The sequence below is a fragment of the Loxodonta africana genome, chromosome 2 (genome assembly GCF_030014295.1).
Source record: "Loxodonta africana isolate mLoxAfr1 chromosome 2, mLoxAfr1.hap2, whole genome shotgun sequence".
Classification (NCBI taxonomy): domain Eukaryota; kingdom Metazoa; phylum Chordata; class Mammalia; order Proboscidea; family Elephantidae; genus Loxodonta; species Loxodonta africana.
Window position 1 is genome coordinate 153,482,545 of NC_087343.1, and position 27,377 is coordinate 153,509,921.

Sequence of the window (27,377 nt, forward strand, 5' to 3'; positions counted from 1 at the left end):
TTATAATAAAAGTCTCTGCTCTGACCATTCTCCAGGTCTTCCTGCTGGACCAGAAATACACAAAGCTGTTGAAGTACATATGCAGACTTTTGTCTTAGCTTCAAATAGTGCTAGTCTCACTTTGTTCTGATAGTTTCCTCAGTTCAGCAGATGCAGAGGGGCTGGCTTGTTCTCTTTTTGATTTCCTCCACAAGATCTTCTCTTCTGATGTCCACCTGGCCAGGGTGAGGGAAGGAAGGAGAAGGTGGTCTGAGCATCTTCCCCACTACGGCTCTGAGCACCCACTCCTTCCCCTAGCCATGAGAGTCGGCTCAGCTGGGAACAGGAACCCATCAAACACCCCAGGGTAGACAGTGCCTTTTGGGGGACCCAGAAAGACATGGTATACGAGGTGGTGGAGATCTTACCTGACTGTGACCACACTAACAGATGCTGTTTACTTGGCATGTACTGTGTGTTAGCCCACTAAGTCCTTTATGAGTGGATACTAATACAAATGGTGGGCTTTTGCTCAGGTCTTGAATGGGCATGGGCCTGCCAACACGAAATCCATTCCTTCTCCCACAGCCTTCCTGCCTGCCCCCTCACCTCTTCCCTGCTAGCCACTGAACGGAGCTTGATGACCCCGTCCTTGAGTTCCTGCTCTCCGATGATGGCCACCAGTGGGATGCCTGCCTCCTCACAGTACTGCAGCTGGTTCAGTAATTTTGGGTTCTTCTTGTAGAGCAGCTCGGCCTGCAGGGGACCATGACAGAAGATGAAGGTTGGCTTCTGCTGCCCTCAGGGAGAACCTGCTGGGGGCCAAGGTTGGCACTTTGCTCTTAGCTGTATCCCAAGGTATCACAGTAATGGCAAGAGTCACTGTATATGAGCTTTTATTTAGTTTGTGCCCAGTACTCCCAAGTTTGCTTCCACCCTGGCGCTTGCCTCCTGTACCTTGATCCCGGCATCCCATAGCTCTGAGATGAGCTTCAGTCTCTCTTCCAGCAGCTTCTTCTGTGCAGATGCCACAAGCACCTGTGTCTCTGTGGTCCGTACCTTCTCCTCCAAAGCCTGAGGAAGGGACAGATAAGAGTCACAACTGGGCTAGCCTTTACAACACCTTCAAGAACAAACAGAGCAGGCTCTAATCAAGATTCTGAGAGACTAGGCCTAACTCAGTAAGCTCCACCAGGACAGGAGCCCAGTTTTCTCATCATAGAGCAATTGGACATAGGATAGCTCTTAGAAAATATAAGAAATGAACTGACTGGCTTGTACATATGACTTGCCGAAATAAATAACATAGGACAAGGCAAACCAAAAAACCAAGGTAGCTTAATTACAGTAACCTTGAGCTCATTGCCAGGAGCACTGGCGGCACAGTGGTTAAAGCGCTCAGCTGCTAACTGAAAGGTCAGTGGTTCAAACCTTCCGGCTGCTCCATGGGAGAAAGGTGTGACAGTCTGCTTCCATAGAGATTTACAGCCTTGAAAACCCTATGGGGAAGTTCTCCCCTGTCTTACAGAGTTGCTATGAGTCGGAATTGACTTAACGGCAATGCGTTTTTTTGTTTGAACTCATCTCCATCTAGTACCTTAAGAGCTCACAAGAACATTCACCCAGACGTGACACTATTAACCCAATCCTGGGCAATCAATCCACCCCTGGCGGTTCTAGTTCCTACTTACTATCTGCCCACTAAGACTATGTCTCTTCTACTTCAGCCACAGGGCACAACCCAGGGTGTGTGTCTGTTGTGGAGAGAATGCTGCTGCTGCCGCCCCTCCTCTTTTTCTGGAAATCTACTTTCACAGTTGTTATGGATTAAATTGTATCCCCCCCGGCCCCGCAATATATGTGTTGTAATTCTAAACTCTATACTTGTGGATGTAATGCTGTTTGCAGATAGGGTTTTCTATGTTACATTAGTTAGATCATACCCAGGTAGGGTGGGTTCTAAATCTAATCCCTTCTGAGTTATAAAAAGGGCAGATTAGACAGAGGTACAAACGCACGCGTGCACGCACGCACACATGGGAGGACGGATGCCTTATGAGGATCATTTACAAGCCAAGGAACCAAGGAACTCCTGGGGCTACTGACAAGGAAGGAAAACACGCAACTGAGACCCAGATTTGGATTTTTAAACTCCAGAACTGTGAGAAAATAAATTTCTGTTCTTTAACGCCACCAACTTGTGGTATTTCTGTTACGGCTGCACTAGGTAACTAAGATAATAGTTCTTACAACATAAGATGCCTACTGGAACAGTGACCTCAATTGAGAAACATGGGTGGTTGCACCCTAGAAAGAAGGGACAGGCCAAGTGGGAAGGTTATCGCCAGAGGATCTCCTACAGGAATGAAGCAACGAGCCAGTTAAGAGCAGCAGCAACAAATGAGGGCTTGAGGCCATGTGGAGCTTCTCTGGTGTTACTATAGGTGCTAGAGAGCCAAGGCAGGCCTGTGAGGGATCCCAGGGGCTCAGGTACATACTTGACCAAAGCAACACCACCTTGCCCCCTTAGAATTCAAAGACAGCTCAGGTGCTGTCATCTACCCACTCTTCTAGGACTTACTTCCAGCCTCTGCTCCACAATGGAGAAGATTCGCTCCACCCCGATGCTGAGCCCCACACAGGGCACCTTGCGCCCTTTGGGGTCGAACATGCCAACCAGCCCATCATAGCGCCCACCAGCAGCCACACTGCCTACGCCCAGGGATTCTTCCCCTGCCCGGGCCGGCGTCTGTAGCAGCACTGCCTCATAGATCACCCCAGTATAGTAGTCTAGTCCTCGAGCAAGGCTCAGGTCGAAGGAGATCTGTGGGGACAAGGACATGGTCAGTACCAGACGAAGGTCAGGAACCTGAAGCCCCAGAGCTCAGCTAGGGGCTCCCACTTGGCCTCAACTTGACTCACCTTATCAGCAATGCCAAACAGGGTCAGGTACTCAAACAGCAGTTTCAGGTCTCCCAGGCCCTCCAAGGCCTGCTTGTTCTGGGACAGTTTAGGATCCTGGAGCAGCTGCTCCACCAGGGATACTCCACCTGGAGAGACAGAGTCATGAGCCAGACTGACTGACAAGAAGAAGGGAGGGACTCTGCCTTTTTGCCTGAACTCTGCCTGCATCCATGTGTATGCATGTGTGTACACACACATACTTAGGTAGACTCTCTCCCCTACATACGTACACACACACAGGCAAGAGTTTCAACTTTAGGACTGAGGGCAGTGGGACTGCCGCTGGGGAGGCCGGGTTCTGCTACTTACCATGCTGTTGGACATAGTCCCCAATGTGGTCGGCCACCTCAGGTGCAAGCCCCTTCTCTCCCACCATCTCATTCTTCACTTCCTCCCAGGATACCTGGCAGACAGATGCCAGTCAGAGACTCCGCAGCTTCCCCAAGTGTGGACCCTTCTTGGGGGCAGCGTTGGAGCAGAAGCTGTACTTCTACATCCCGGGACTAATCTTCCTTTTATAAGGGTAGAGGCAGGTACCTCTCTCTCCTAAATCTGTTTCCCATTTCCCAAGGCATAATGGGATCTGGGAAAAGAGGAGTCAGGTGTCCGGGTTGTTACCTTGTCCAGCTTGTCCACCGAAGAGCAGATGGTGCGGAACTTGCTATCAGGAACGCCACAGATGGCAAACATCCCATCTAGGATGCGCCGGTCATTCACCTGCAGGGAATGAGAAGGGAATCTCCTTTCCTCGCATGATCCTCAATAGTCCTGGTCACTTGGGCTACTGGTCTCTCTGCATGAGGCCCTTCTCCTGTGAGAGGCCAGGCCCAACTTTGCTTTCCCAGCCCAATTTGGCTCTGACCTTGACCAGGAAGTCACCTAGCTGAAGTGAACTCAGGATCTCACACATGATCTTCAGGCACTCTGCATCAGGGATCATGGGGTCAAATTGCCCAGCAATGTCAAAATCCTGTAGGGAGAGGGACAGTTAGAGGTATAGTTAGGGTTCAATTTTATTAAGGCGGACTCCTGGGAGCTCTGTTCTCTATGAGGGCCTGTATACTCAAGCACAGACCTCCTTCCTTTTCTATGTCTGATCATCAGCCCAGTGGGAAACTCTGGCATTCTTAGGCCTCTCACCAGTCCTGGTTTCCTTTCTATCTATTCATTATCGCACTCATCTACTTCTTCCTCAATTCCTCCTACCACTGTTGGCAATTATGCAGCCTTAGTCCTTAGCTATCCATTTTCTCTACTCATCCAGAAGCTCTGCCCTCAATCTGGATGATTTGCTACCTCAAATCCAGTTTCCCCATCCTTTGTTGTGATCCTATCACTATGGTTTAATACAAAGAGCAATGGACCGAGAGTTCTAGTCCCGACTTTGCCTTTCTTATCCCTATGACCTCTTCACCTTGGTAAGTCTTGAGTTTACTCATAGGTAAAATGGGAATAATAATCCCTGTCATGTCCTCCCCACAGGGCCATTTTGAAATCTATAATGAAAACACCAAAGAAACCTAAGGGTTATCATTGTCTGGGGCATCCAGTTTGCTCAGGACACCATGAGTACTCTATAGATTCTGCTGGCTTGAGGGAGGGCCTGTTACCCGTCCTGCCCCATAGTTTCCCAACACTCACACACTGGTAGAATTCCCGATACCGGCCACGGGTCATGGCTGGGTTATCCCGCCGATATACCTTTGCTATGTGGTAGCGTTTAATGTTGGTCAGTTTATTCATTGCCAAATACCGAGCAAAAGGAACCTGATAACAAAGGGTTAAGGAGAAAGCCCCTCCTATCACAACCAGTCTGGAAGTTGGTTATCACAACCAACAGAAGCTGAAATCTAACCCTTCAACTGTGCGGGTTAAACCACTACCCATAAGATTAACAGCATTTCTGAATATCAGAAAGAATCAACTTTGCTATCACAAAGGGCAAATTCGAGTCTCAAACAAGGTTAAGGCTACTTTCTCTTTGGTAGTGTCTCGCCTTAGCTATGCTGAGCATGACAGAGGGCAGGGCAAATGAGCCAAAGAGCAGAGAAAGGGCCCCATCTAGGATCTCAAAGCAGATGCCTCTCTGACATAGCTTGGATATAAAATTGTTGGCCAGTTAAGAAAGACTTTGTCCACTGGACAGAGCAGGGGAGAGGTACTATGGAGTCAAGGGATTGTTGGTAGAGTCAGAACTGGGCCTTGACATAAAACTGAGGCCTCACTCAGGTTCTGGAAGATTTCTAAGGCTATATTCTGTTTAGCCAAAGTCCCACTCTTGGTTTAAGGAAATAATTCCCCTCGTTGCCAAAGGCCTCATATTTGTTCCTACCTATGTCTGCCTATCCTCAAATCAGAGATGAGAGATAGCCCCGGCCCACTGAGAGCCAATCCATCCAAAGTATCAAGAGCCCAGGTTTAGAAGGATACAGTGAGGTCATAGCGAAGGGACAGCAGCTCTCCACCCTGGTCCTTCAGGTCATAGATAAGCTTAGAGTCTTCCCCATACTTTCCAGTCAGTGTTTCCTAGAGAAAAATAAAGAAATGTGGTCACAATGATGAAGATGACAATATATAAAAGGAAGTTTGGGAATCAAAAACCCACAACTCTGCCACGACTGATTTCAACTTGTTTACATTTTGCTCTGCTGTCTATTCCAGTGCTTGCGTGTTTGATGTACTTATCATTTGTTGATTTTCCACTTATCACATTTCCATTGTGACATAGTTGAAATATTCTTTTTAAAAGCTGCATAATATTCCATTCAGAAGATGTTTTGTAATTCTTTCTCCCTAGTGTTATACTGTTAGCTATTTAGGTACTTCCAATTTTTGAAAAAATTTTCATAACATTTATTTTTTTTTTTAGTAAGTGTACTTGGAAACATAGCTTTTTTAATTTTTCTTGAGGCTAAATTCCTAGGAACGGGCTACTAGATTAACAACCATGAATGTTTCTATGATGCCTGAGATTCGAACAATGTCAAAGCTGAAACTGAGAATGCTTTAAGGTAGTTACAGCAGTGACATCTACAACCATGTGATAACATATTTCACCTACCGGATTGGCAAAGATTAAAAGCCTGAAAATTCCAATGTGTAGAAACAGAAATACTCCTACAATGGTTGGTAAAAGTACAAGTGGGTACCACCTTTTGACTCGGCAATTCCATTTCTATGAATTTACCCTGCAGGTATATGCCCACCATGACCAGACATTGTTCTAAGCACTGAGTGTATGTCAATGAACAAGGCAAAGGCGATCCATGCCCTCGTGCTTGTTGTACATTTATGAGAAGGAAAAGGTAATACATTAATGCAAGGAAACAAATTAACAGATAATTTCAGATAGTGATAGATTCTTCTAAAGAAAAGAAAACAAGTCGATGCCATAGAGTCGAGGGCTACTTTGGACAAGGTAGTTGAAGAGGGTTTTCTAAGGAAGGGCATTTTAGCTGAGATCGGAAATTTAAAATCTACAATCTCTCACCTAATTTGAAATTAAAGTCATGCAAAGAGCTGGGGAAAGGGGATTCAGGAAGAAGAAAGAACAAAAACAAAGGCCCTGAAGTAGAAACACAGTTGGTATGTTCCATGAATGGAAAGAAGATTGGAAGGGCATGGCATGCAAAGGGAAAGAACAGCATGAGATGAGGTGGAAAGGGAGGCAGCAACGAGATCATGTAGGGCCCTGTAAGGTCAAGTAAAGGGTTTGGGTTTTATTAGAAATGCAACAGGAGCACTGGGTTTTAAGCAGGGAGTGATCCAATCTGGTTTTTTACAACAAAGAACTAGGAACAACCTCAAGGTCCATCAATAGGAGACTGGTTACATATTTATACTTTATATGCGTGAGGTCTGTATGTACCTAGAAAACATCTCTAGTAGAGGGGCTATGAAATTCAAACACATAAGCCATAATAACAATTTCCACTCCTAAGAAGGGCTTTATTTGGAAGCTGCTGGCCACAACCAAGGTAAATAAAAGGCACGGCCTCTCTCTCCAGGTCAGTCTTGTCTCCCTTCTCACTGGAGAAAATGCTGGTCTGTGTCCACATGAGAAGTGGGGGCTGTTATGGATTGAACTGTGTCCCCCAGAAACATGTGTTGTAAATCCTAACCTCTATGCCTGTGGTTATAATCCCATTTGGGAACAGGTTATATTTGTGATGTTTATGGACATGATATGATTATTATAGGGTGTGTCTTCAGTCAATCTCTCATAAAATGTAAAAAGAGCTGAATTAAGGAAGCAGAGATGGGAGAAGATTGATGGCAAGCCACGTCAGATCTCCAAGGAACCAGGAAACAAGCTGAAGAGACAAAGACGACAGAGAGAGAAAGCCTTCTCCTAGAGCCGGCACCTTGACTTCAGGCTTCTAGCTTCCTAAACTGTCAGAAAATAAATTTGTTAGTTAAAGCCACCCACTTGAGGTATTTCTGTTATAGCAGCACTATATAACTAAGACAGGGGTTCTCTCTCTCTTATCATCCTTTCTGTTATTCAAATACCCACTCTCCCACCATGTGATTTCTCCTTGTCCATCCCTTACCTTTAGTTCAAATACAGGTGTATCAATTACTTCTGCACCATGGCGCTTGAAGCAGTTGATGATCACATCAAACACCTTCTCCCGAACTGCCATCTGCCGGGGACTGTAGTCTCTTGTGCCCTTGGAGTCAGAATTAGCCAAAGAACCAGGAATGGGATTTAAAAACAGAGAACAATAAGCTGTGGCAATATAAAAGGATGACTTCAACAATGAGGAAAACAAGTCCTGCATCAAGCTTAGATTATACTACAGGCCACTAAGTTGTAAAACAAGTACATCCACTCCTCACTTATCGACATGGTTAGGTTCCAAAGACCAGGTCGTTAAGCAAAAATCAAATGTATGTGAAACTGGAGGATAATTACATAACTGCCAAACCACTGAACATCAGGCTGACACATAACCATCACAGCCAGGGTTACTCTTGCCTCGCACCTTGGCGTTCATTACTGCCAAATGTACATCTCTAATGTGCAAAACAGTTGGATAGTAGGTTTCTTACTATTGTCATAAATGCAAAATGTTGTATAACGAGTGTCGATAAGTAAGTAGGTGTACATATATACCAAAAAAACCAAAATGAAAACAAAAAACAAACCCATTGCTATTAATTCCTACTTATGGTGGCCCCATGCATTCCAGAGTGGAACTGCTGCTTTATGGAAGCAGATTGCCAGGACTTTCTTCTGTGGCACCACTGGATGGAGGCCCTATTCATTCTCACATCCATTTGCTATTTCTAAATTCCATTCTCTTTTTAGCTTGGTTCTATTTTCTAGAATTCTTAGAACTCTTTTCTGTGAGCAGGTTTTCTAAAAACTCTCTGGGATAACAGAATATTTCCCTGCCTAACAGAACACACCTACTGACAGGCTCATAGCCAACTCAAGATTTAACAGAATTCTAAATTTTACAAGCAACTTTTCTCTCCCAATATAGTTTTTTTTTTTTTTCTAATTAATACTATTCTCTAATTTGTTTCGATATTTTACAGATAAATTACAGGATGTCGAGAAGTTAATTCGCTACTTAGGAATACTTGGCAAGTTCACGGCAGTCAGAGCTGGAACTCTGTTCTCCTTCCAGGTCAGAGCTCCTAGTTTAGGTTTTTATATCCTACCCCACCAGTTCTCAAACTTTATGGTCTCAGGACCTCTTTACACTCTTAAAATTTACTAAGTGTCCCAAAATGGATTATACCTATCAATATTGATAGTATTAGAAACCAAAACTGCAAAAATTAAAAAAAAAAAAAAAATTAATCCATAACATAAAGAACATTTAAAGAAAAGGTAACTATTTTCCAAAACAAACAAAACAATTAGTGAGAAGAGTGGCACTGAATTACATTTTTCCAAATCATTAATGCCAGGCTTACTAGAAGACAGGTTCTCATATGGGCTTTTTGCATTCAGTCAATTGTGATATGTTGTTCTGGTTGAAGAACATTAAGAAAACTGGCCTCACACAGATATGCAGTTATGAAAGGGAAGAATATTTTAATAAACTTTTCAGCCAACTGTGAATATTCCTCTACACTGAAATTAAGCAAGTTTTTTTTCAGTTTTTTAAAGATTGTTTGCAATGTGGAATCTGAAACTACATCACTGAACTTTTCATACTGTTACATTAAAATCCATTGGTCTGTCTTTGCACTTTGGATGTATCTTTTACCTATGCATGATTTTATAACATACATCAGTCATTTGGAAAATACTGACTCACTTTTAACAGTTATACAGATACATTTCATTAGGTATATGAAAATATGGGAAAATCATATTAATACCACCACAGATCTCATTAGGGAAGTCTTTTAGTGTTGAGAACCTGTCAAGCTCACAGTGGAAGATACAGGTTTTCTAAATTTCTTTAATTTCAAAGCCTGAATTTTATCATTGGCAACAAATACTGTCAGGTGCTTTTCTTGAGGTGCCAAGGCTCATTTGGTTCATTTTTGTGAAAGTATCTGCCAAATATCCAGGCCTGAAAAACTAGTTTGTGTGTCAGTTGTTCTTTCAAATAAAAAAGGTGTTCCATGAAAAAAGCAACTAGTTCATCTCGTACCTCACCTAATGGCACAAATGTTTTTCCTTCTTTGCAATGCAGCACAAGTGCTTTATGTACATTGCCCATCTCATCGCACAGAATATTAGAAGGGAATGTACTCAAGGGTCAAGATTCAGTAAAATTAAATCTTGCACCTTCAGTGCAAATGCCAACATAGTAAAAAGGAAAAATAACGTCTCAGTATCATTGGATGAAACTCTTTCAAGAGGTCTTCAAGGTCAAAACTATTTTCATAATAATACCAAGCTTTGTATTGTTAATATGAGTCACATGTCAAGAAATGTGCTTCAACAAGTAAAGTGGATATTAGCTCTCCAGCATCTTTCTTTTAACATTACATTATGGGAATTTTCAAATATACATTAGAAAGAAAAGCACGATGGACCACCATGTATCCATTCAACAACCCCACTTCAATAACCATCAGCACCTGCTATTCTTATTTCATCTAAAACCCCATTCCTGTCGAGTTGATTCCGATTCATAGAGACCCTATAGGTCAGAGTAGAACTGCCCCATAGAGTTCCACCACCTGGTAGATTTGAACTGCTGACCTTTTGGTTAGCAGCTGTAGCACTTAACCACTATGCCACCAGGGTTTCCTATTTCATCTAAGTCCCAAAATATATATGTACATACATGCATATATATATATATTTGGAGTATTTTAAAATAAACCTCAGACATAACATTTTGCACATAAATACTTCAGCATTTATCCTCTAACACATAAGGACTTAAAAAAAAACTTTAATATTTTTACTACAATCAACAAAATTAAGAGAAAGTGCTTAATATCATCCAATGCCCAAGCCATGTTTAATTTTCCTCAGTTGCCTCAAAAATACCTTTTCACAGTTGGCTTGTTTGAATCAGATTCTAAATGTAGTCCATGTATTGTATTTGGTTATGTCTCTTATGTCTATTTAAGATACTACAGTTTCCTTTTTTTTTTTTTAATGTCATTTATTTGTTGAGGAAATTGGGTCATTTGGCCTAAAGAATTTCTCACATCCTAGATTTGGCTAACGATATCCCTGAAATGCCATTTAACATGTTCCTTCATCTCCCGTATTTCCTATAAGCTGGTAGTTGGGTCCAAACACCTGATCTGACTCAGGTTCAATTTCTCCTGGCAATAGTACTTCAGGGGTGGTGCTGTGTACTTCCTATTGCATCACATCAGGAGGAACATAATATCTGATTGTCCTACTTTTGGTGATGTTAACATTCATTACTGAGTCCAGGTAAGGCTGGCATGATTTATCATAAAATCCCCATTAATTTTTTTACCTAATAGTTTGAGTAATCATTTGATGATAGCTGCCTTGGGACTTTACACTGTGTCTTTAATTTTTGAAAATAAGTTGTGTGCAGAAAGGAACCGCTCAATGAACTCAGGAGCCCCAGTGATTAACCTTAAAAGGGGGCATTTCGACACAAGAAAGACAGGCCTTATGGCAATTTGTAGTTATGTATCCATATGTGGGAACACTTGTTCTCAGTCTGCCTCCTTCCGTAGAGAATGTAAGCTCCACTGAGGGCACGTTATATTGTTCACCACGGTAAATTCAGTGCTTTCTTTGTGTGGTGTTAGGCACGGAGTAAGCATTCAATAAGTATCTGCTGAAAGAAAGGAGTAGCAGCAGCAGGCAGATTGTCCTGAGCACTTAGCTGGTCTAGTTTCTGCCATCACTTAGTGTCATCCCAGAACGACTGAGGTGGAATCCGGTCCAGCCGAGTGCCCAGAGCAATTGTGTTTCCTTGGCAGTATTTCAGAGCCTCCTCAGTGACCCGGTTCGGAGAAACAGGCATTTGCATCCTCGTGGATGGGACTGCAGGGGTGGGGAGGAGGGTGAAATTTACCTTGGGGGTTTTGAGCACAAACTTCTGTTTCCCTTCATCAGGGCCCAGCTGTGCTTTCAGTTTCAGGAGTTTTGCCACCTCCTCTTCGATCTGCGTACGGAAAGAAGGCGCTAAGCTATCTATGTGTCACTCCCCACTCCCCCCCAACCCCATTCATTCAGTATCCCTCCCTCATCAGGACCTGAGGCAGATCTCTCTCCCCGGGCCTAGCTTTGCTTCTCTCGGCCCCTTCCCACCCAGCCAGACCTCCTCCCTACTAGCTCGGTCGCTTCCCCCACATCCCTGTTGTCTCCTCTCCAGACCACCCCTGTTGCAGGTCCTCCCTGGCCTTGCCTTGGCCTCTCCCCTGCCGCCCGCACCTGCTCGGCGCTGGTCTTCTGCTGCTTGAGGGCCCGCACGCGCTCTCCCTGAAGTCGCACCAGCTCCTCCAGGGCCGACCGCTCTGCCATGCCGGCTGCCAACTCGAGCTGTCGGCTGCCTAGACCTGCCGCGGTCTCCGCAGCCTTAGCCTGGATGACTTCCGGCTACCGAGTCGCTGTCCGGCGCGCCCAGAGAGCCTCTGTCGAGCGCTTCACCACCCACTTCCGGCTCCTACCGGCAGTGTCGAAGCTGACTGCCAAAGGAACCTGAGGCGCGCCGCGCTAAACTTCTGCGACTTGGGAGTTGGAAGAGCGCCTGCCTTCTCCCTGGTGCTTGGGCTTCGCCTTTACAGTGTCCCGCACCCTTCCTGGGGTGCGACCTGCCGCATTCCCAGCACCTTTGTCCTGTCCGGGAAAACTGGTCTCCTGTCGCGTGATGCCCCAGCTCGGACTCCTGCCCAGGAAGGCCTGGGCTGCTCTGCTCAGCCAGATTCTGTGGTCGCCCTATACCGCCTGCACCCGGGCGGTCAGCTCTCATAGCCAGGTGAGCCGGACTGCGAGAGCTCCGGTATGTTGGGGCAGGGCCTCCAGGTCTAAAAGCTTGGACTCCTGGCATGTACTCCAGTAATATTATAGTTTTACTGAATGCCCACTATGTGCCTGCACTAAGCTAGGCTTTTTAAAGGCTTTAATTCTCAAAGCAATCTTGAGAAGGTTGGGATTATTATTTCCATTTTACAGTTGAGGAAACAACCGAGGCTGCAAGGTTAGATGACTTACCTATGGATATATACTACCGAGAGTATTTTAATGCAGGTCCACAATCCTTTATCTGAAACTCTTGGATCCATATGTTTTTCGGCATTAATTTTTTAGACCTTAGAAAAGTAAAAGATGATATACTGCATATGACTTCACACCCTCAGTGGGATCTGGGGCAGCAACTATTAACAAACATGTTAATGTTTCTTAAGCAAAATGTATGAACATTCACACGGAGATAACTAAGGACTTTAAGTTGACTGGCTACAGTTCACATTATAATTTACCTCAAAATTTCCAAAAATATTCTCGGTTTTTTGGATTTTGGAATTGCGGATGAGGGGTTGTGGATTTGAATTGCCATCCCTTGGGGGAGAGAACCCACCAAAGTATGGAATTACCAAATTCCTTTTCTTGCTAACAAGGAAATAAAGTCACGGATTCTGCTCTGCCTTTCTTCTGAAAGACCCTATTGTTTTCCCTAGCAGATGCTTTGTGTTATCATGAATGACAGGGTTCAGGTTTTTTATTACTGTCAGTCACAGCATCCTACCAGCCTGGGTTTTTTGTTTTTAGTTCAATCAGGAAACAGATTCCTGTTCATTCCACAGGCTTGTTCTATGCCCTTGGACTGGTTCTCTTCTGTCTTCAAATTATATTTTCCCTATTTCCAAGCCTGATGACTAGAGTTACCTTATTAAAAATTCTTATTTTTGCTGTTTGAATAGGAACTGAGAACTGGAGGTTATACTAATCTCTAACCCTAGATGGTTGCTGGTGGTAGTGGTGGGTTCTGTGCCTTCATTGTTCTCAGGTGCTTAAACCTTTTCAGACATTTAAAAACTCTAGATATAGTGAAGACTCATGTGTGATGAAGACCTGATCTCATATATATTACATGTATATTGTAGATACAACATGGGTTCTTGGAGGTGAGGGGCTGAGATTGGGATAAATAAATGGTGCTCAGGCTTCCTGTTGCTCAAGGCCAAAGGTCTTTACAAGTTGGTGGTCCACCAGGCCAGTGTCCAGGGGAGCCACATCTCACATTCCTTCTCCTGCCAGGTTGCAGAGGCAGTGTTAACGTCTCAACTGAATCCAAATCAAGAGAAGTCAGATTTTATTATCAAGACCCCAAAGGTAATGCTCTATGCCCCACCCTGTACCATTAGAGTGCCTTGGAGGAGTGCCCTCTGCTTTGCTTCTCTCTGCCTGACTCCTCTTAATGTCCTTTTTAAACATTAAATTTTTTAATTTTTATTGTGCTTTAAGTGAAAGTTTACAAATCAAGTCAGTCTCTCATGTAAAAACTTATATACACCTTGCTGCATACTCCCAGTTACTCCCCACCTAATGAGACAGCCTGCTCTCTCCCTCCACTCTCTCTTTTCGTGTCCATTTCGCCAGCTTCTAACCCCCTCTACCCTCTCATCTCCCCTCCAGGCAGGAGGTGCCAACATAGTCTCAAGTGTCCACCTGATCCAAGAAGCTCACTCCTCACCAGCATCCCTCTCCAACCCATTGTCCAGTCCAATCCATGTCTGAAGAGTTTGCTTTGAGAATGGTTCCTGTCCTGGGCCAACAGAAGGTCTGGGGGCCATGACCACCGGGGTCCTTCCAGTCTCAGTCAGACCATTAAGTCTGGTCTTCTGATGAGAATTTGGGGTCTGCATCCCACTGCTTTCCTGCTCCCTCAGGGCTTCTCTGTTGTGTTCCCTGTCAGGGCAGTCATTGGTTGTATCCTGACACCATCTAGTTCTTCTGGTCTTAGGATGATGTAGTCTCTGGTTCATGTGGCCCTTTCTGTCTCTTGGGCTCGTAATCGCCTTGTGTCCTTGGTGTTCTTCATTCTCCTTTGCTCCAAGTGGGTGTTTAAGACCCCAGACGCCACTCTTCAAAGTGGGATGCAGAATGTTTTCTTAATAGATTTTATTATGCCAGTTGACTTAGATGTCCCCTGAAATCATGGTCTCCAAACCCCTGCCCCTGCTATGCTGGCCTTCGAAGAATTCAGTTTATTCAGGAAACTTCTTTGCTTTTGGTTTAATCCAGTTGTGCTGACGTCCCCTGTATTGTGTGTTGTCTTTCCTTTCACCTAAAGTAGTTTTTACCTACCAACTAATTACTGAATACCCCCTCCCACCCTCCCTCGTCTCGTATCCACAAAAGAATGTTTTTTTCTCAGTTTAAACTATTTCTCAAGTTCTTATAATAGTGGTCTTACACAATATTTGTCCTTTTGCAGTTGACTGATTTCACTCAGCATAATGCCTTCCAGGTTGCTCCATGTTATGAAATGTTTCACAGATTCCTCACTGTTCTTTATCGATGCATAGCATTCCATTGTGTGAATATACCGTAATTTATTTATCCATTCATCCGTTGATGGGCACCTTGGTTGCTTCCATCTTTTTGCTATTGTAAACAGTGTTGCAATAAACATGGGTGTGCATATATCTAAACATTAAATTTTTTTTTTAAATGTCTTTATTATTCTTGAAATACTGGGTGGGGCTCAGAGTCACTTAAACTTAAGAGATTTCATCTCCAGACCTTCGGTTGTAGCTGTAGTTTAACTCTTTCCCTTAAATTGACGCCCCCTCTCCCCTTGGCTACTTTTGGTTCCCAGGGCACGAGGGATCTTAGTCCCCAGCAGATGGTTGTAAGGGAGAAAATTCTTGGTATGGTTGTCAGCTGCTTTAAACGGCATGGAGCAAAGGGATTGGATACCCCAGCATTTGAGCTGAAGGTAAGGGGAAAAGAATGCCTGGAACCTCATTTCTTCACCTGACTTCAGTGTCTCAAAGGGCTTATAACCTGTGTTCTAGAGTCCTTAGAACTGGGTTCTTCTTATGTTTGATCCCTGCAGGAATTGCTTACTGAAAAGTATGGAGAGGACTCCGTGCTCATCTATGATCTGAAGGATCAGGGTGGAGAGCTGTTGTCCCTTCGCTATGACCTTACTGTATCCTTCTGAGTGCTGGAGCCTAACCTGTCTCTTTCCAGACCTACAGGGATTTATGTGACAAAAGAGGGGAGAGTGACTCTGAGATCAAATAGATTCACTGGGGGCCTCTACTCCCAGTTTCTTCAGGAAGGCAATTCTGCCAGCAGAGCCTGGCCTGGAGCACCGTAGTTTAACTAACGCACATAAAAATCCCTTGTGGGAGCTTTCAGAAACACAAATTCCTGGCCCCAGCCTCAGAGATTCAGCGATCTGCATTTTAAACAGGCATCTTGGGTAATTAAGATGCAGGTGGTCCTGGGCCTACACTATTAAGAAAAAATGGCTTGGAAGTTGTAGGCAAATCCAGCTTCTGAAGCTTGACTATTTTGAGAGGGTTGAGAATTGATATGAATGGGAGGTAATGGCCCAGACCTGAAGTTCTTGTCATTTCTATTTCTGCTTCCCCTGCTTTCTGCCAAACTTTCAGATTGGTAGGATTCCTTCGTTTATACTATTCAATACGTATTGAATGCCAAGCACTGCCAAGTCTTGGGGATTGTGGGAAACTAGACAGAGAATATCCTTGTTTTCACGCTAGTGAATGAGATCCAATTGCTAGAGGCCCAGTCTTCCCTGATGTCTGTGCACAGGGCCTAAGCTTTGGATGCAGTATCCTTCTTCCTTAACCTATTTGTGTGAGGTCCCTTTTGCTCGTTATCTGGCCATGAATAAAGTGAAGAAGATGAAACGCTATCATATTGGAAAGGTGTGGCGGAGGGAGAGCCCAACCATTGCCCAAGGCCGTTACAGGGAGTTCTACCAGTGTGTAAGTGACTGGATGGAGAGTAACGGCAGCTTGATAATTCTGGAGGCTACACCTTGCGAACTGGCTGATAAGTGGAGTTTTTTTTTTTCTTTTTCCTGTCTTTTTTTCTGCTGTAGGATTTTGACATTGCCGGTCAATTTGACCCTATGATTCCTGATGCAGAATGTTTGAAGATCATGTGTGAAATCCTAAGTGGGTTGCAACTGGGGGACTTTCTTATTAAGGTGAGATTGGGACTGTGGACTGGGGGAAGAAGTCTGGATTTGTGTGGTGCTGTTCATGCTAGTACCAAAACATAGGTGGCCCACCCCTCAAGCCTGCGGGGTTTAGTACAGCTACTGCATTTTCTATATACTCTTCCTGTGAGACTTCCCTTTCTGTCCATTTATGAGTCAAGAGAGCAGGGACTGCCATTATTTTGAGGGAAACAGCATTGACAGGGTACTTGGGTTACTTACACTGAATTCACAGGTGAACGACCGGCGGATTTTAGACGGGATGTTTGCTGTCTGTGGTGTTCCTGAAAGCAAGTTCCGAGCCATCTGTTCCTCACTAGACAAACTAGACAAGGTAAAAAAGGAAGGCATGCTTCAGTAAACCCTATCTAGATTTCTGTCTTGCCCTCAAATCTACATTTCTAAACAAAAATGGGATGGTGGCTAGAAGTGAACTGTTTCTGGTAGGAAGGTAAGGTGACATCCTGAAGCAGAGGCTGAGTTCTGCTGTGCAGTGAGGACTGTGGGTGGATTTCCTAAGCTGCCTCTGACTTTGCTGAATATAGTATTAGTTATTCCTGACATACATACTGAATGAAAGTGAGATGTCTTTTTCCAGTTAGAGAAGGAAGGGTCTTGAGACCGAGCTAATGTTTGGGTATTACGCAGATGTCTTGGAAAGATGTGAGACACGAGATGGTGACAAAGAAGAGCCTGGCTCCTGAGGTGGCTGATAGAATTGGGGATTACGTCCAACGTCATGGTAAGAACCAGGGTTTTCAGAGCTATGTGATAGAACCAGGGTAAGGGTGACATGTGTACAACTTCTGCCTCTGAAACTACTCCTTTCCAGAGATGGTGCAGAGCTCCAGAGCCTGGCCTGAATTTAATTCCCCTTTTACTGTAGCCACTTTGTGTTTTCAGATGGCAAAGGTAGAGGCAGAGGAGGCACCTGGTCATATGATCTTTTTTTAAGAAAATGAGTGGGTCTGGCTGGAGCACATTTAGGATAAATTTGGATGAAACACATTTAGATGAAAATAATAGGCCTTATTTTTCACCACATGTCTCCCCAGGTGGCGTGTCCCTGGTAGAGCAACTGTTCCAGGATTCCAGACTATCCCAGAACAAGCAGGTCCTGGAGGGCCTGAGGGACCTGAAGCTGCTGTTTGAATACCTGACTCTTTTTGGAATTGCTGAGAAGGTAAGATGAGTTGAGAGTGGGCTTCCTGTTGAGCCCTGGGCTCCCAGGGTTCTAAGTCTTGTCTGAGATTGATGATAGTTTTGTCCCCACAGATCTCTTTTGACTTAAGCCTGGCCCGGGGCCTGGACTACTATACAGGAGTGATCTATGAAGCAGTTTTTCTACAGACCCCAAATCAGGCTGGAGAGGAGTCCTTGAGAATGGGCAGTGTGGCTGCTGGTGGGCGCTATGATGGGCTGGTGGGCATGTTTGACCCCAAGGGCCACAGGGTGCCATGTGTGGGGCTCAGCATTGGAGTGGAGCGGATCTTCTCTATTGTGGAGCAGAGAATGAAGGTAGGTCCTAGGTATGGGTGAATGGGGCCAAAGGCCTAAAAACCCCTCACGTTTCTGGAGGTGAAGTTGGATCATTTTCCTTACTACTCTTTATATCTTTTGGAGTTATTGATGCAAAGAAGTTCTTACTAGTTTTGCTATTTTTTCTTTCTTTTATTAGGTTTTTGGTGAAAAGGTACGGACCACAGAGACTCAAGTATTTGTGGCCACACCACAGAAGAATTTTCTCCAAGAACGATTGAAGCTAATTGCAGAGCTCTGGGATGCTGGGATCAAGGTATGGTGGAGCTGATATCCAAACCACCTAGGAATATGTGGAAGTTAATCCCAGCGTAATGTTTAGGCTGAAACTCCAGACCTTTTTAGTCTTCATTAGAGTGGCTTCTTAGGGTAGGAGGGCCAGCCACTTATTTCTGGCTCCCTTGGAAATACTTACTCCTATGATTTGTGTGCTGTGGTGACTTCTAAGCCTCCTACTCTGTCTTTACCTTTTTCAGGCTGAGCTACTGTACAAGAACAACCCTAAACTACTAACCCAGCTGCACTACTGTGAGAACATGGGCATTCCACTGGTGGTCATTATTGGTGAGCAAGAAATGAAGGAAGGGATCATCAAGCTCCGTTCAGTGGCCAGCAAGGAGGAGGTGAGTGGGGGCAGGCAGAGATAGATGGAATCAATGTTTCTACCTTTCCTGGATTCTTTAAGAAATACATATTTTCTGGCTGGAGAACTATCCCTAGGGTTAATAGGGATAGAGATGAATGAAGATCTACCCCAAATAACTATTGCAGCCAATGAGTATTGTCCAGGTAGGCAGAAGGACAGATGCTACCTGAATGCATACTTTGAGACTAATCAACAAAAGATATAGATGAGGTATTTGCATTTGAATCCCTTTACTCTTGAGGACATATGTTCTCCATGTCAACTTGAAGCACACGTTACTTCCTGTGGGTTGCTTAATTAGTGGGAGCAGGTGCAGAGTAATATGAATCTAGAAAAGCAGTGGCTAAGGAGCTGGTATCACTTTTGAGTTTGTCACATGAGGGTTCTTTATGTTTCAGGTGACCATTAAACGGGAACATCTTGTGGCTGAAATTCAGAAGCGACTATCTGATTCTTGATCCTTGCCTGACTGTCATCTTCTGCTCCTCGTAGAAAAAGTTTCATCTAGGACCGAGTTCCCGATGGATATCACAACTGCTGTCCAGGATGGGTGACAAGCGCCTTCTGCCTTTGCTATCCTTCCTTGTTACAAAATTAATAGAAAGCCCTAAGGACTCCTGTGTCCGGTGGCTTCAAGTCATTAGTGTGAGCAGTTATTCTCCGTAGGGGCAGATGACTGATACTGTAAAGAGACATGTTCGAACTGCAGAGGCAGATGGCAGGTTTGAAGTGCCAACTGAATGCTGCCAACAGGTGCTGATATGGTTGCTGTGAGCCGAGCTCTCGGAGAGTCACCTCAGGCTGAGAGGACTGAGCAGTTGAGATCAGAACCATGATACTTAACCTTCCACTGCAGCTTCTGAAGCTGAGGCTGGTGAATTTGTCTGCAGCCAGCCCTTGGCCTGTCCAGGGAGTTTTTGGAGACAGCAAGAAGAGGCAGTGGTTGCTTTCTGCTAATGTCTGAAGACAGAGATGCTACACCACTGGATGCAAGACAGTAGCCAGATTGATCTGGTATCTAGCCCATCCATTGTTAACAACAGGGTGGGGCTGTCTGTTTAAGATCTTCAATGTCGAACTTAATAGGTGACTGACAAGATGAAAATCTGATCTTTTGAGATTTTGGAGATCATTTCCTGTGCCAGAGTCACCGCTCTGACTATTCCATGCCCCTTCATAGAACACTTTGCTGTCAAGTTGTCTGGGTAGGACAGAGTAGAGCTGTCCCACAGGATTTCCAAGAAGCGGCTGATGGATTTGAACTGCTGACCTTTTGGTTAGCAGCCAAGCTCTTAACCACTGCGCCACCAGGACTGCCCTTCCATAGAAGTAGCTGTTTTATAAGTGGTTGGATATGTTAAATAAAATATTAAATGTAGTAGTTTGAATAATTTGTTATCACGGGAATAGGCCATAGAAAATACTTGAGTATACACTGGAAAACTGGAACCTCCTTGGGATGATGTTTATTCGTTCAGTGAAGTGAGCAGCCACACTCTGTCGTATCGCTGAAAATCAACATACAGTGAGCCGTGTGCCAGAGTGCTTCACCAAAGAGTGTTGCTGATGAGTGACTTTCCCAAGTCCAATCATGTTCATTAAATTGTACTGTATAGGTTGAATGACTATAATGTTCCTAGCTGAAGGAAAAAATGAGTTAACCAAGGGGTGATAACATTGCTTCAGGAAAAAGAGATAAGGTGCAAAAAGTGCTTCCCATACATTTTTGACCTTTGCAAACACTTCAGCATAGCTTAGGGCCATAGCTCTAGTTCATGCAGGTGAATGGGGCATCTGTTGTTAGGTGGCCAGTGGGTTCTGACTCAACAGCAATCCCATGCACAACAAAAGGAAACACTGCCCCCTCCTTCGCCATCCTCACTATCCTTGCTATGTTTGAGCCCAATGTTGCAGCCACTGGGTCAATCCATCTTGTTGAGGGTCTTCCTCTTTTTCACTGACCCTTTACCAAGCATGATGTCCTCCAGGGACTGATCCCTCCTGATAATATGTCCAAAATACATGAGATGAATTCACGCCAGCCTGACTTCTAAGGACCGCTCTGGCTATACTTTTTCCAAGACAGACTTGTTTGTTTTTCTGGCAGTCCATAGTATATTCAATATTCTTTACCAACACCACCATTCTAATGGGGCATTTAGAGTCTCTGTTCTTTATCCTTAAAGATGGTTTAGAAACTCATGACAATGTGTGCAAAGTTGATTAGGCTAGATTAGAGGAACCTGTTTCTGAGCCCCAAGTTCCCTCGTTTGTAAGCAGAGGAGCCCAACTAAATCTCTTCGTAGCTCTTGCGAAAAACCACGCCAAAAAAAATGTTAGCAGGTGCCCTTACTTCCGTGTAGCTTCATGCTGCCCTTGCGCCTGCGCCGTCTCCTTGGAGCAGAGGCGGGGTCAACAAGCCTATTTTAGAAGCCCTCCAGTTCTTAGCAGCCTTAGAAAACGACACTCTAAGTTTATTGGAGAGCAAGTTTGCTTTACGCCCGAAGGCCGCTTTTTACGACATTTTCCAGCTTCCCATTCACTTCGCAGTGAAGATGGCGTCGGGCAGCGGGGTAAGTGCTCTGTGTGAGGGGGAGGTTTTGGGGCCTTCTCTGGGCGGAATAGAGACGGACTGCTGCACGGGACTGGCTATCCGACACCTCCTCGCGATCGCAGGGTCTGGGGTGCGTGAGTTCCTCCGTAAGGCCTGGGCGCAGGATCAGCGGCATCGCAGAGGTCTTGGGTTAGGGTCCCGAGGCCACCTCAGCCTCCTTTTACGGGTCCGGAGTGGCTTCTCTCTCGGAGGGTCCTGGGGCCACCTTGGCAACGAGGATCCGGTACTTTCAGTTTCTCTAGGGTTCCAGGCATGGTTAGCGACGGATCTTGAGTGCTTTTTTCCCCACAGACGAAAAACTTGGACTTTCGCCGAAAGTGGGACAAAGATGAATATGAGAAGCTCGCCGAGAAGAGGCTCACGGAAGAGAGAGAAAAGAAGGATGGTGAGTGCTTGCTCAAGCAGGAGCCAGTGGTATCATAGTAGCGATGAAATCGGAGTGAGTGAGGAGTTAAAATGTGTTGCTTCTCCTCTTCTACTTTGTGTGACCTTTTGCGGAGCATAGTCCCCCTGATCCACGGTTTCTTTTGTATAAAGTGAGGGCGATGAGGTGGACTGAAGTGGTTTTTGAGATCCTTTCCAGCCCTGGTTGGTTCATTTGGTGCTTTCCTGATGTACAGAGCTTGGAATTCTTAGTAATGTCAGAGAAGAAGCTAAGTGGTGTGTATTGCTGCTGTGCATTACTGCTATCGAGGACTCCTTCTTTCCCTTGGAATTACTTCAAGAAGAGGAGAACATTTCTGACCCAGTCAAGACCCTCTGAGAACAGCGGAAATACTCATCAGGGAACCATGTGATTGTTTCAGCTAGTGCTTGGTAGTGCTGTTTTTCTTTGCCTTGTACAATGTCGAGGAGGTGGAGTTTCTCTCCTACATAAAGATCCCACTTGACAAAAAGGAATGTCTTATTTTCTTCTCTATTTCCAAATTTGTACATTTTTCTTCCATTGTATTCTCACATCATCTTGCTCCACAATCTCTTTCATTTTTTATGTAACATGTATGACGGTGCTTGGCCCATAACTGGTACTTCCTAAATGTTGGGTCCATTCCCCGCCCACTCTCCCTTTTATTTTGAAGCAGCTTGCAGAGGTTTCTTTCTGTGTTATGTTTAGAGTATCTGCCTGAGAGCATTACTGAGTGTCCTTGCTATTCTTTCAAAAGGTTGCTCTTTGTGCAAACTCCTCCCTTCAACTCAGTTAATCAATGAATAGAAAACACGTTGCTTTTAGACTTACTGGCTTTAAACTGGAGAAAAGCTATAAGAAGTTGGGGATTGCTTATCACTTGTTTCTCTGTTTAGGCTCTCCTTAGCTGCTGCTTCAAGGTGTCATTGTGTCCCTTGCTTCAGGAATCAAGAAATGAGTGTAGAGTTCTGAATTTTTGGTTTCATACATTTCTTTTTCTTTTCTGGTTGTGGAACTGTGATATCGAAGGGGCTCCCCTCCCCATTGTGTTCCAGGAAAACCAGTGCAGCCCGTCAAGCGGGAGCTTCTGCGGCACAGGGACTACAAGGTGGACCTGGAATCTAAGCTTGGAAAGACAATTGTCATTACCAAGACCACCCCGCAATCTGAGATGGGAGGGTGAGTTGCTGGTCGTCTTTTTCAGCAGCCAACAGTGGATCTAATAAACTATATTGGTTTTAGGAAGTGCTAGAACGGCCCCTGGCCTGCAGATAACAACCTGTTTGCCTGTAATTCCATTCTTAGATTTGTTTTTCTTTTAGTCTTCCAAGTTAACACAATCACGTCTCTAGGAAGGGTCACTCCATAGGCTTTGACATATTAGCACAGTAAATACTTCTTAATATCTTAAAAGAGATTATTTGTTCTCCTGCCAGAGAAAGAAATGAAGGAAACTACTGAAGAGATTTTTAGAGAGAAATTAGCTAGAGCTAGAATGGAGCCTAGGAGCTCTAGTGGTGAAATGGTTAAGCACTTCACTGCTAACAGAAAGGTCAGCAGTTAGAACCCACCAGCTGTTTTGTGGGAGAAAGTTGTGGCAGCCTGCTTCCATAAAGATTTATGGCCTTGGAAACCCTATGGGGCAGTTCTGCTTTGTCTTACTGGGTCTCTCTGAGTCAGAATTGACTGGGCAGCGGTGGGTAGCATGGAGCCTAGGAGCTGCTGATGGTGAAGAAGGGGGTTGGTATTCCAGACAGGCCACAAAGGCTGTATTCCTTATGGATTGCCTGGTTGTGCACCTTCCTCCCAGACCAAGACTATAACTTATAAGAAGGATCCCACAAGAGCTCTTCACCTTTCTCCCCATCCCTACTACTGCATCCAGTTTTTTAAGTTTTCCAGCAGGAAGGCAACACAGATAGTAATTAATGACATGTTTAGTAAACTCCCTGTTGTCATTCCTCTCTCTATTAGTTACCTATTGATATGTAACAAATTGCCCCAAAATGTAGCAGTTTAAACAGCATACAGCTCCCAAATTTCTATGGGTAAGTAATCTGGAAGTGGTTTAGGTAGGTGGTTTTGGCTTAATCTGTCTCAAAGCTGCAGTCAAAGCGTTGGCTGGGACTACAGTCGTCTGAGGCTTAAATGGGATCGGAGGACCGGCTTCTAAGCTGTGTCGTATGACTGCTGGTTGGAGGCCTCAGTTCTTCACTTTATTAGCTTCTCCATAGGGCTGCTTACAACAAGGCAGCTGACTTTACCAGAGCACATGATCCAGGAGGGAGGGACAGATTGATGGACTAAGACAGAAGTGATGGTCTTTTATCACCTCGTCTTAAAAAGTGACACACCATCACTTTTTCCACTTCCTGTTGGTCTCAAGACCAACCCCGGTGCAATATGGGAGAGGAATACTCAAGTTTGTGGATACCAGGAGGCGGGGGCTGTCTTGGAGGCTGGCTACTGTGCTCTCCCAAGAGCTAGGGCTTTATGGAAATGAAAATTGTCTCTTTAGTCTAAAAAGATTGAGACTATTTTACCTAAAAATAAGGGTTTCTTGATTGAAAACAATGATATCCTTACAACCAGCGTAGGCCTAAGTGCTGTTCTTCCTGTTTGTTAGATATTACTGCAATGTCTGCGACTGTGTGGTGAAGGACTCCATCAACTTCCTGGATCACATTAATGGAAAGAAACGTAAGGCTTGGAGGTAGTTTGTGACAGGCTGGGATTGAGTTTTGAAGATGAGTGGGTGTGGAAAAGGGTGGTTTCTACTGGGCCCTTTTTATGCTTGGGAAACTCTCCAGTTGCTTCAATACAGACCATTCTTTTCTTTTTGGAAGCCATGAGGTGAGATACTGTTCTAGACTCTCAGTAAGCCCAAACCATGCTCTTCTCCTATGCCCAGTTACCCCCACTGGTGCCTTCTATACTGCTCAGGAAAGGCAGTTCAAAGCCACTTGCATCTTGTTACTTGGGGCTACTGCTTCTGGGAACAGGTGCAGCCATGGAGTTTCTTTCAGCCATAATTATTTTTGCTGTGTGTTTTATAAGATTATTTTTAAAATCAGGAAGACTTTTTGAGAAGCTGAAGACATTGTAATGACCTTGCCTTCTTCCTGGTTGACCCCATCCAGATCAGCGAAACCTTGGCATGTCTATGCGTGTGGAACGTTCCACCTTGGATCAGGTGAAGAAACGCTTTGAAGTCAACAAGAAGAAGATGGAAGAGAAGCAGAAGGATTATGATTTTGAGGAAAGGATGAAGGAGCTCAGAGAAGAGGCAAGGCTCCACTCCCCTCCTTGCCCCCAGCGTAGAATTTTCTGAGTCATGGGGAAGATCTCTTCCTAATTCCACTTCCATCCCCAGAGGACAGTTGTTTCTTCTGAATTTCTTTATATAGGGGAAACATCTATTGCCTTTTTGGGGACTCTCATGTTCTGAAGGAAATGGCTCCAAACCTACTCTTTTCTCCTGGACCCTCTGGGTCTTTTTTTTTTTTTTTACTATAGAAGGGATTAACTAAATGTACCCAGTCTCTGAGAGACCCCTGAAACCAGCCTTGACTGGGACAGAATTCTTATTGGCTGTGAATCTTAGGCAAGTTACTTAACCTCTCTGTGCTGCAGTTTCCCCATATTGGAGATCTTAATATAAGATACTTAAAGCACTTAGAACAGTTCCTGGCATATGCTACATGCTCCAGAATGTTAGTTGCTGTTATATGGTTTTGCTCCTAAAATCCTGTTAAGAACTAGACATAAACCTGGGTTTAGGATTGAGAAGTGCTTCTCCAGAAGCTAAAGCTTCTCTTCCTTCTCCCTTATAATCTTTACTGTGGCTTTTCCTCAGCTCTTGTGATTTTACTTGTCTTTAACTATTTTCTGCTAAAGATAGAAAGGAATCTTGAAGCTCCTCTGTCTCTTAGGTCGACTGACTCAGGAATGTGCACTAATTCTGAGTGATTTATTCCCCTCCCTCCTCCCCCCCACCCCACAGGAGGAGAAGGCCAAAGCCTACAAGAAAGAGAAACAGAAGGAGAAGAAAAGGAGGGCTGAGGAGGACTTGACATTTGAGGAGGATGATGAGATGGCAGCTGTGATGGGCTTCTCTGGCTTTGGTTCTACCAAGAAGAGTTACTGAGCCTTTCTATGCTTGGCCCTTTGCTGGGCCTAACTTTGTATGTGTGGGGGGGTCATTTCTTTTTTGGGGATTTGGGGAAAAGTCCTTAAGAATGGCAATGGCAAGGGTTACAGGCTAGATGTTTGTGCTTTCTCTCTACTTTGGGAAAAGCACAAGGTGCAGAGGTAATGCTGTGGCACATTCCCTCATTCTGAGTATATCACTGGAGTCACAGGACCTCTGCCCATCTGAATTCCCAATAAAGAAAAACCTCCCCTTCTGAGGCTGCTTTCCCGAAACTCCCCTGCATCTTTCCCTCTTCATCTACCCAATCCCTTGTCTCAGCATACTATGTTCATTCTGTGTTCTGCCATTGTTTTAATTTTGACTCTTGCTCAGCCTGCAGCAGAAGGGTTCTCTGGGTCCCCCAGTTTCCAGTTGATGGCGTATCCTTGGCCAGCCCCCTCCTACTCCCAGTCTGCCCTGTGGTTCTCTAGCCACCTGTGCATGCATGTGTACTTCTGCCTGGGTCAGTGGTATGTGTGGGTGTGTGTGCATGAATCTGTCACATAGAGGGGGCCTGAGCTAGAACCCCAGAGCTTTGGTGCCCCACGGCCTGATGTTCTTGGCTTACCTCAGAGCATGTAACAGGAAATTAAATGGGATGAGTGTTTGGTGTGGTTTGTTCTGGTGAGTTTTTTAACCTTTTTTTGTTCAGATGCAGACTGTTTCAACTTCTCATGTTTGTTTCATTTTATTCAGGAGGTCTCTGTTTTTGTCTTCCTTGTGAGCAGGCTCTTGGAAGAACCTGTTTGATGCAAAAAAGAAAAACAAACAAACAAACAAAAAACCTCACTATGGGATCCCCCGGTCAAAGAAGCTGTTCAACATTTATAATAAATGGCATTAACTGGGTGTGTTTCACATTTGGTAGGAACATTCCATATTCTTCCTGTGTATATATTTGTCTTTCCTTCCCACACTGAGGATTTCCATATAGAGCTTATTTTTCATTCTCTGTTCATTTGAGCCCTGTCACTTTTTTTTTTTTCTTTATAGGCCTAAGTTCCTTCAGCCTGAATCCTATCTTCCTCTGATGTGGGATCCTTGTGGCATTTAGAGGCGTCTGGAGAAAACTTTCCCTATAATTTCATCCTCCTTTTATCTTCTGGTTTTGGAACAGCGGAGCTCAGGGTTGAACTTAATGTTTTCTTTCCTATCTGGATTTGGCCTAGGTACAAGGTTACTCAGTCTTGGTACTACTGACATTTTGGGCCAGATAATTCTTTATTGTGGGGGCTGTCCTGTGCACTCTAGGATGTTTAGCTGCATCCCTGACCTCTACCCACGAGATGCCAGTAGCACTTACTTCAAGCTGTGACAATCAAAAATGTTTATGTCCCTTGAGGGGTGCAGGTCAGAAGTTCTCATCTGCCTCTTGTTGAGAACCATGGAGAAGAAACTGCCTTCCATATATAGGCCTG

At 44.6% G+C, this 27,377-nt stretch overlaps 3 protein-coding genes across 6 annotated transcripts; 2 read left to right on the top strand and 1 right to left on the bottom strand.

The window, feature by feature from the left end:
• Positions 1-22: 22 nt before the first annotated feature.
• Positions 23-11,949, bottom strand: HARS1 (histidyl-tRNA synthetase 1). Its single transcript, XM_003404548.4, has 13 exons — positions 11,792-11,949; positions 11,433-11,522; positions 7,497-7,616; positions 5,374-5,469; positions 4,585-4,710; positions 3,806-3,913; positions 3,562-3,660; positions 3,253-3,346; positions 2,902-3,029; positions 2,561-2,803; positions 937-1,053; positions 589-735; positions 23-215 (listed from the first exon to the last, which is right to left on the bottom strand). Exons 1-13 carry the CDS (start codon positions 11,879-11,881, stop codon positions 144-146), a joined length of 1,530 nt encoding a protein of 509 aa, XP_003404596.1. The 5' UTR covers positions 11,882-11,949; the 3' UTR covers positions 23-143.
• A 65-nt stretch (positions 11,950-12,014) lies between these two features.
• HARS2 (histidyl-tRNA synthetase 2, mitochondrial) lies at positions 12,015-20,125 on the top strand. 4 transcript variants are annotated; one of them, XM_003404549.4, is made up of 13 exons: positions 12,015-12,335; positions 13,619-13,693; positions 15,183-15,302; positions 15,423-15,518; positions 16,201-16,326; positions 16,443-16,550; positions 16,798-16,896; positions 17,211-17,304; positions 17,618-17,745; positions 17,838-18,080; positions 18,241-18,357; positions 18,578-18,724; positions 19,146-20,125. In XM_003404549.4, the coding sequence occupies exons 1-13, from the start codon at positions 12,228-12,230 to the stop codon at positions 19,203-19,205; spliced, it is 1,521 nt and encodes a 506-aa protein (XP_003404597.1). In that variant the 5' UTR covers positions 12,015-12,227; the 3' UTR covers positions 19,206-20,125. The 4 variants fall into 4 exon arrangements, with proteins under 4 accessions (XP_003404597.1, XP_010589534.1, XP_023405497.1 ...); XM_064277181.1 differs by lacking the exon at positions 12,015-12,335 and adding an exon at positions 13,997-14,141 and having other exon boundaries at positions 13,620-13,693; XM_010591232.3 differs by lacking the exons at positions 15,423-15,518; positions 16,201-16,326.
• A 1,065-nt stretch (positions 20,126-21,190) lies between these two features.
• On the top strand, positions 21,191-26,819 carry ZMAT2 (zinc finger matrin-type 2). The gene is made up of 6 exons (XM_003404550.4): positions 21,191-21,320; positions 21,653-21,746; positions 22,823-22,946; positions 24,394-24,467; positions 24,908-25,053; positions 25,771-26,819. Exons 1-6 carry the CDS (start codon positions 21,303-21,305, stop codon positions 25,912-25,914), a joined length of 600 nt encoding a protein of 199 aa, XP_003404598.1. The 5' UTR covers positions 21,191-21,302; the 3' UTR covers positions 25,915-26,819.
• The last annotated feature ends 558 nt before the right edge of the window (positions 26,820-27,377 follow it).

Coding starts and splice junctions, on each gene's coding strand:
- ZMAT2 (XM_003404550.4), top strand. Junction 21,747..22,822: donor AGAGAGAGAAAAGAAGGATG/GTGAGTGCTTGC, acceptor ATTGTGTTCCAG/GAAAACCAGTGCAGCCCGTC. Junction 22,947..24,393: donor CCGCAATCTGAGATGGGAGG/GTGAGTTGCTGG, acceptor CCTGTTTGTTAG/ATATTACTGCAATGTCTGCG.
- HARS2 (XM_003404549.4), top strand. CDS start 12,228: ATGCCCCAGCTCGGACTCCTGCCCAGGAAGGCCTGGGCTGCTCTGCTC. Junction 16,897..17,210: donor CACTAGACAAACTAGACAAG/GTAAAAAAGGAA, acceptor GGTATTACGCAG/ATGTCTTGGAAAGATGTGAG. Junction 18,725..19,145: donor CAGTGGCCAGCAAGGAGGAG/GTGAGTGGGGGC, acceptor TTTATGTTTCAG/GTGACCATTAAACGGGAACA.
- HARS1 (XM_003404548.4), bottom strand. CDS start 11,881: ATGGCAGAGCGGTCGGCCCTGGAGGAGCTGGTGCGACTTCAGGGAGAG. Junction 11,523..11,791: donor AGAAGACCAGCGCCGAGCAG/GTGCGGGCGGCA, acceptor TTCCGTACGCAG/ATCGAAGAGGAGGTGGCAAA. Junction 1,054..2,560: donor TTGTGGAGCAGAGGCTGGAA/GTAAGTCCTAGA, acceptor TCCCTTCCTCAG/GCTTTGGAGGAGAAGGTACG.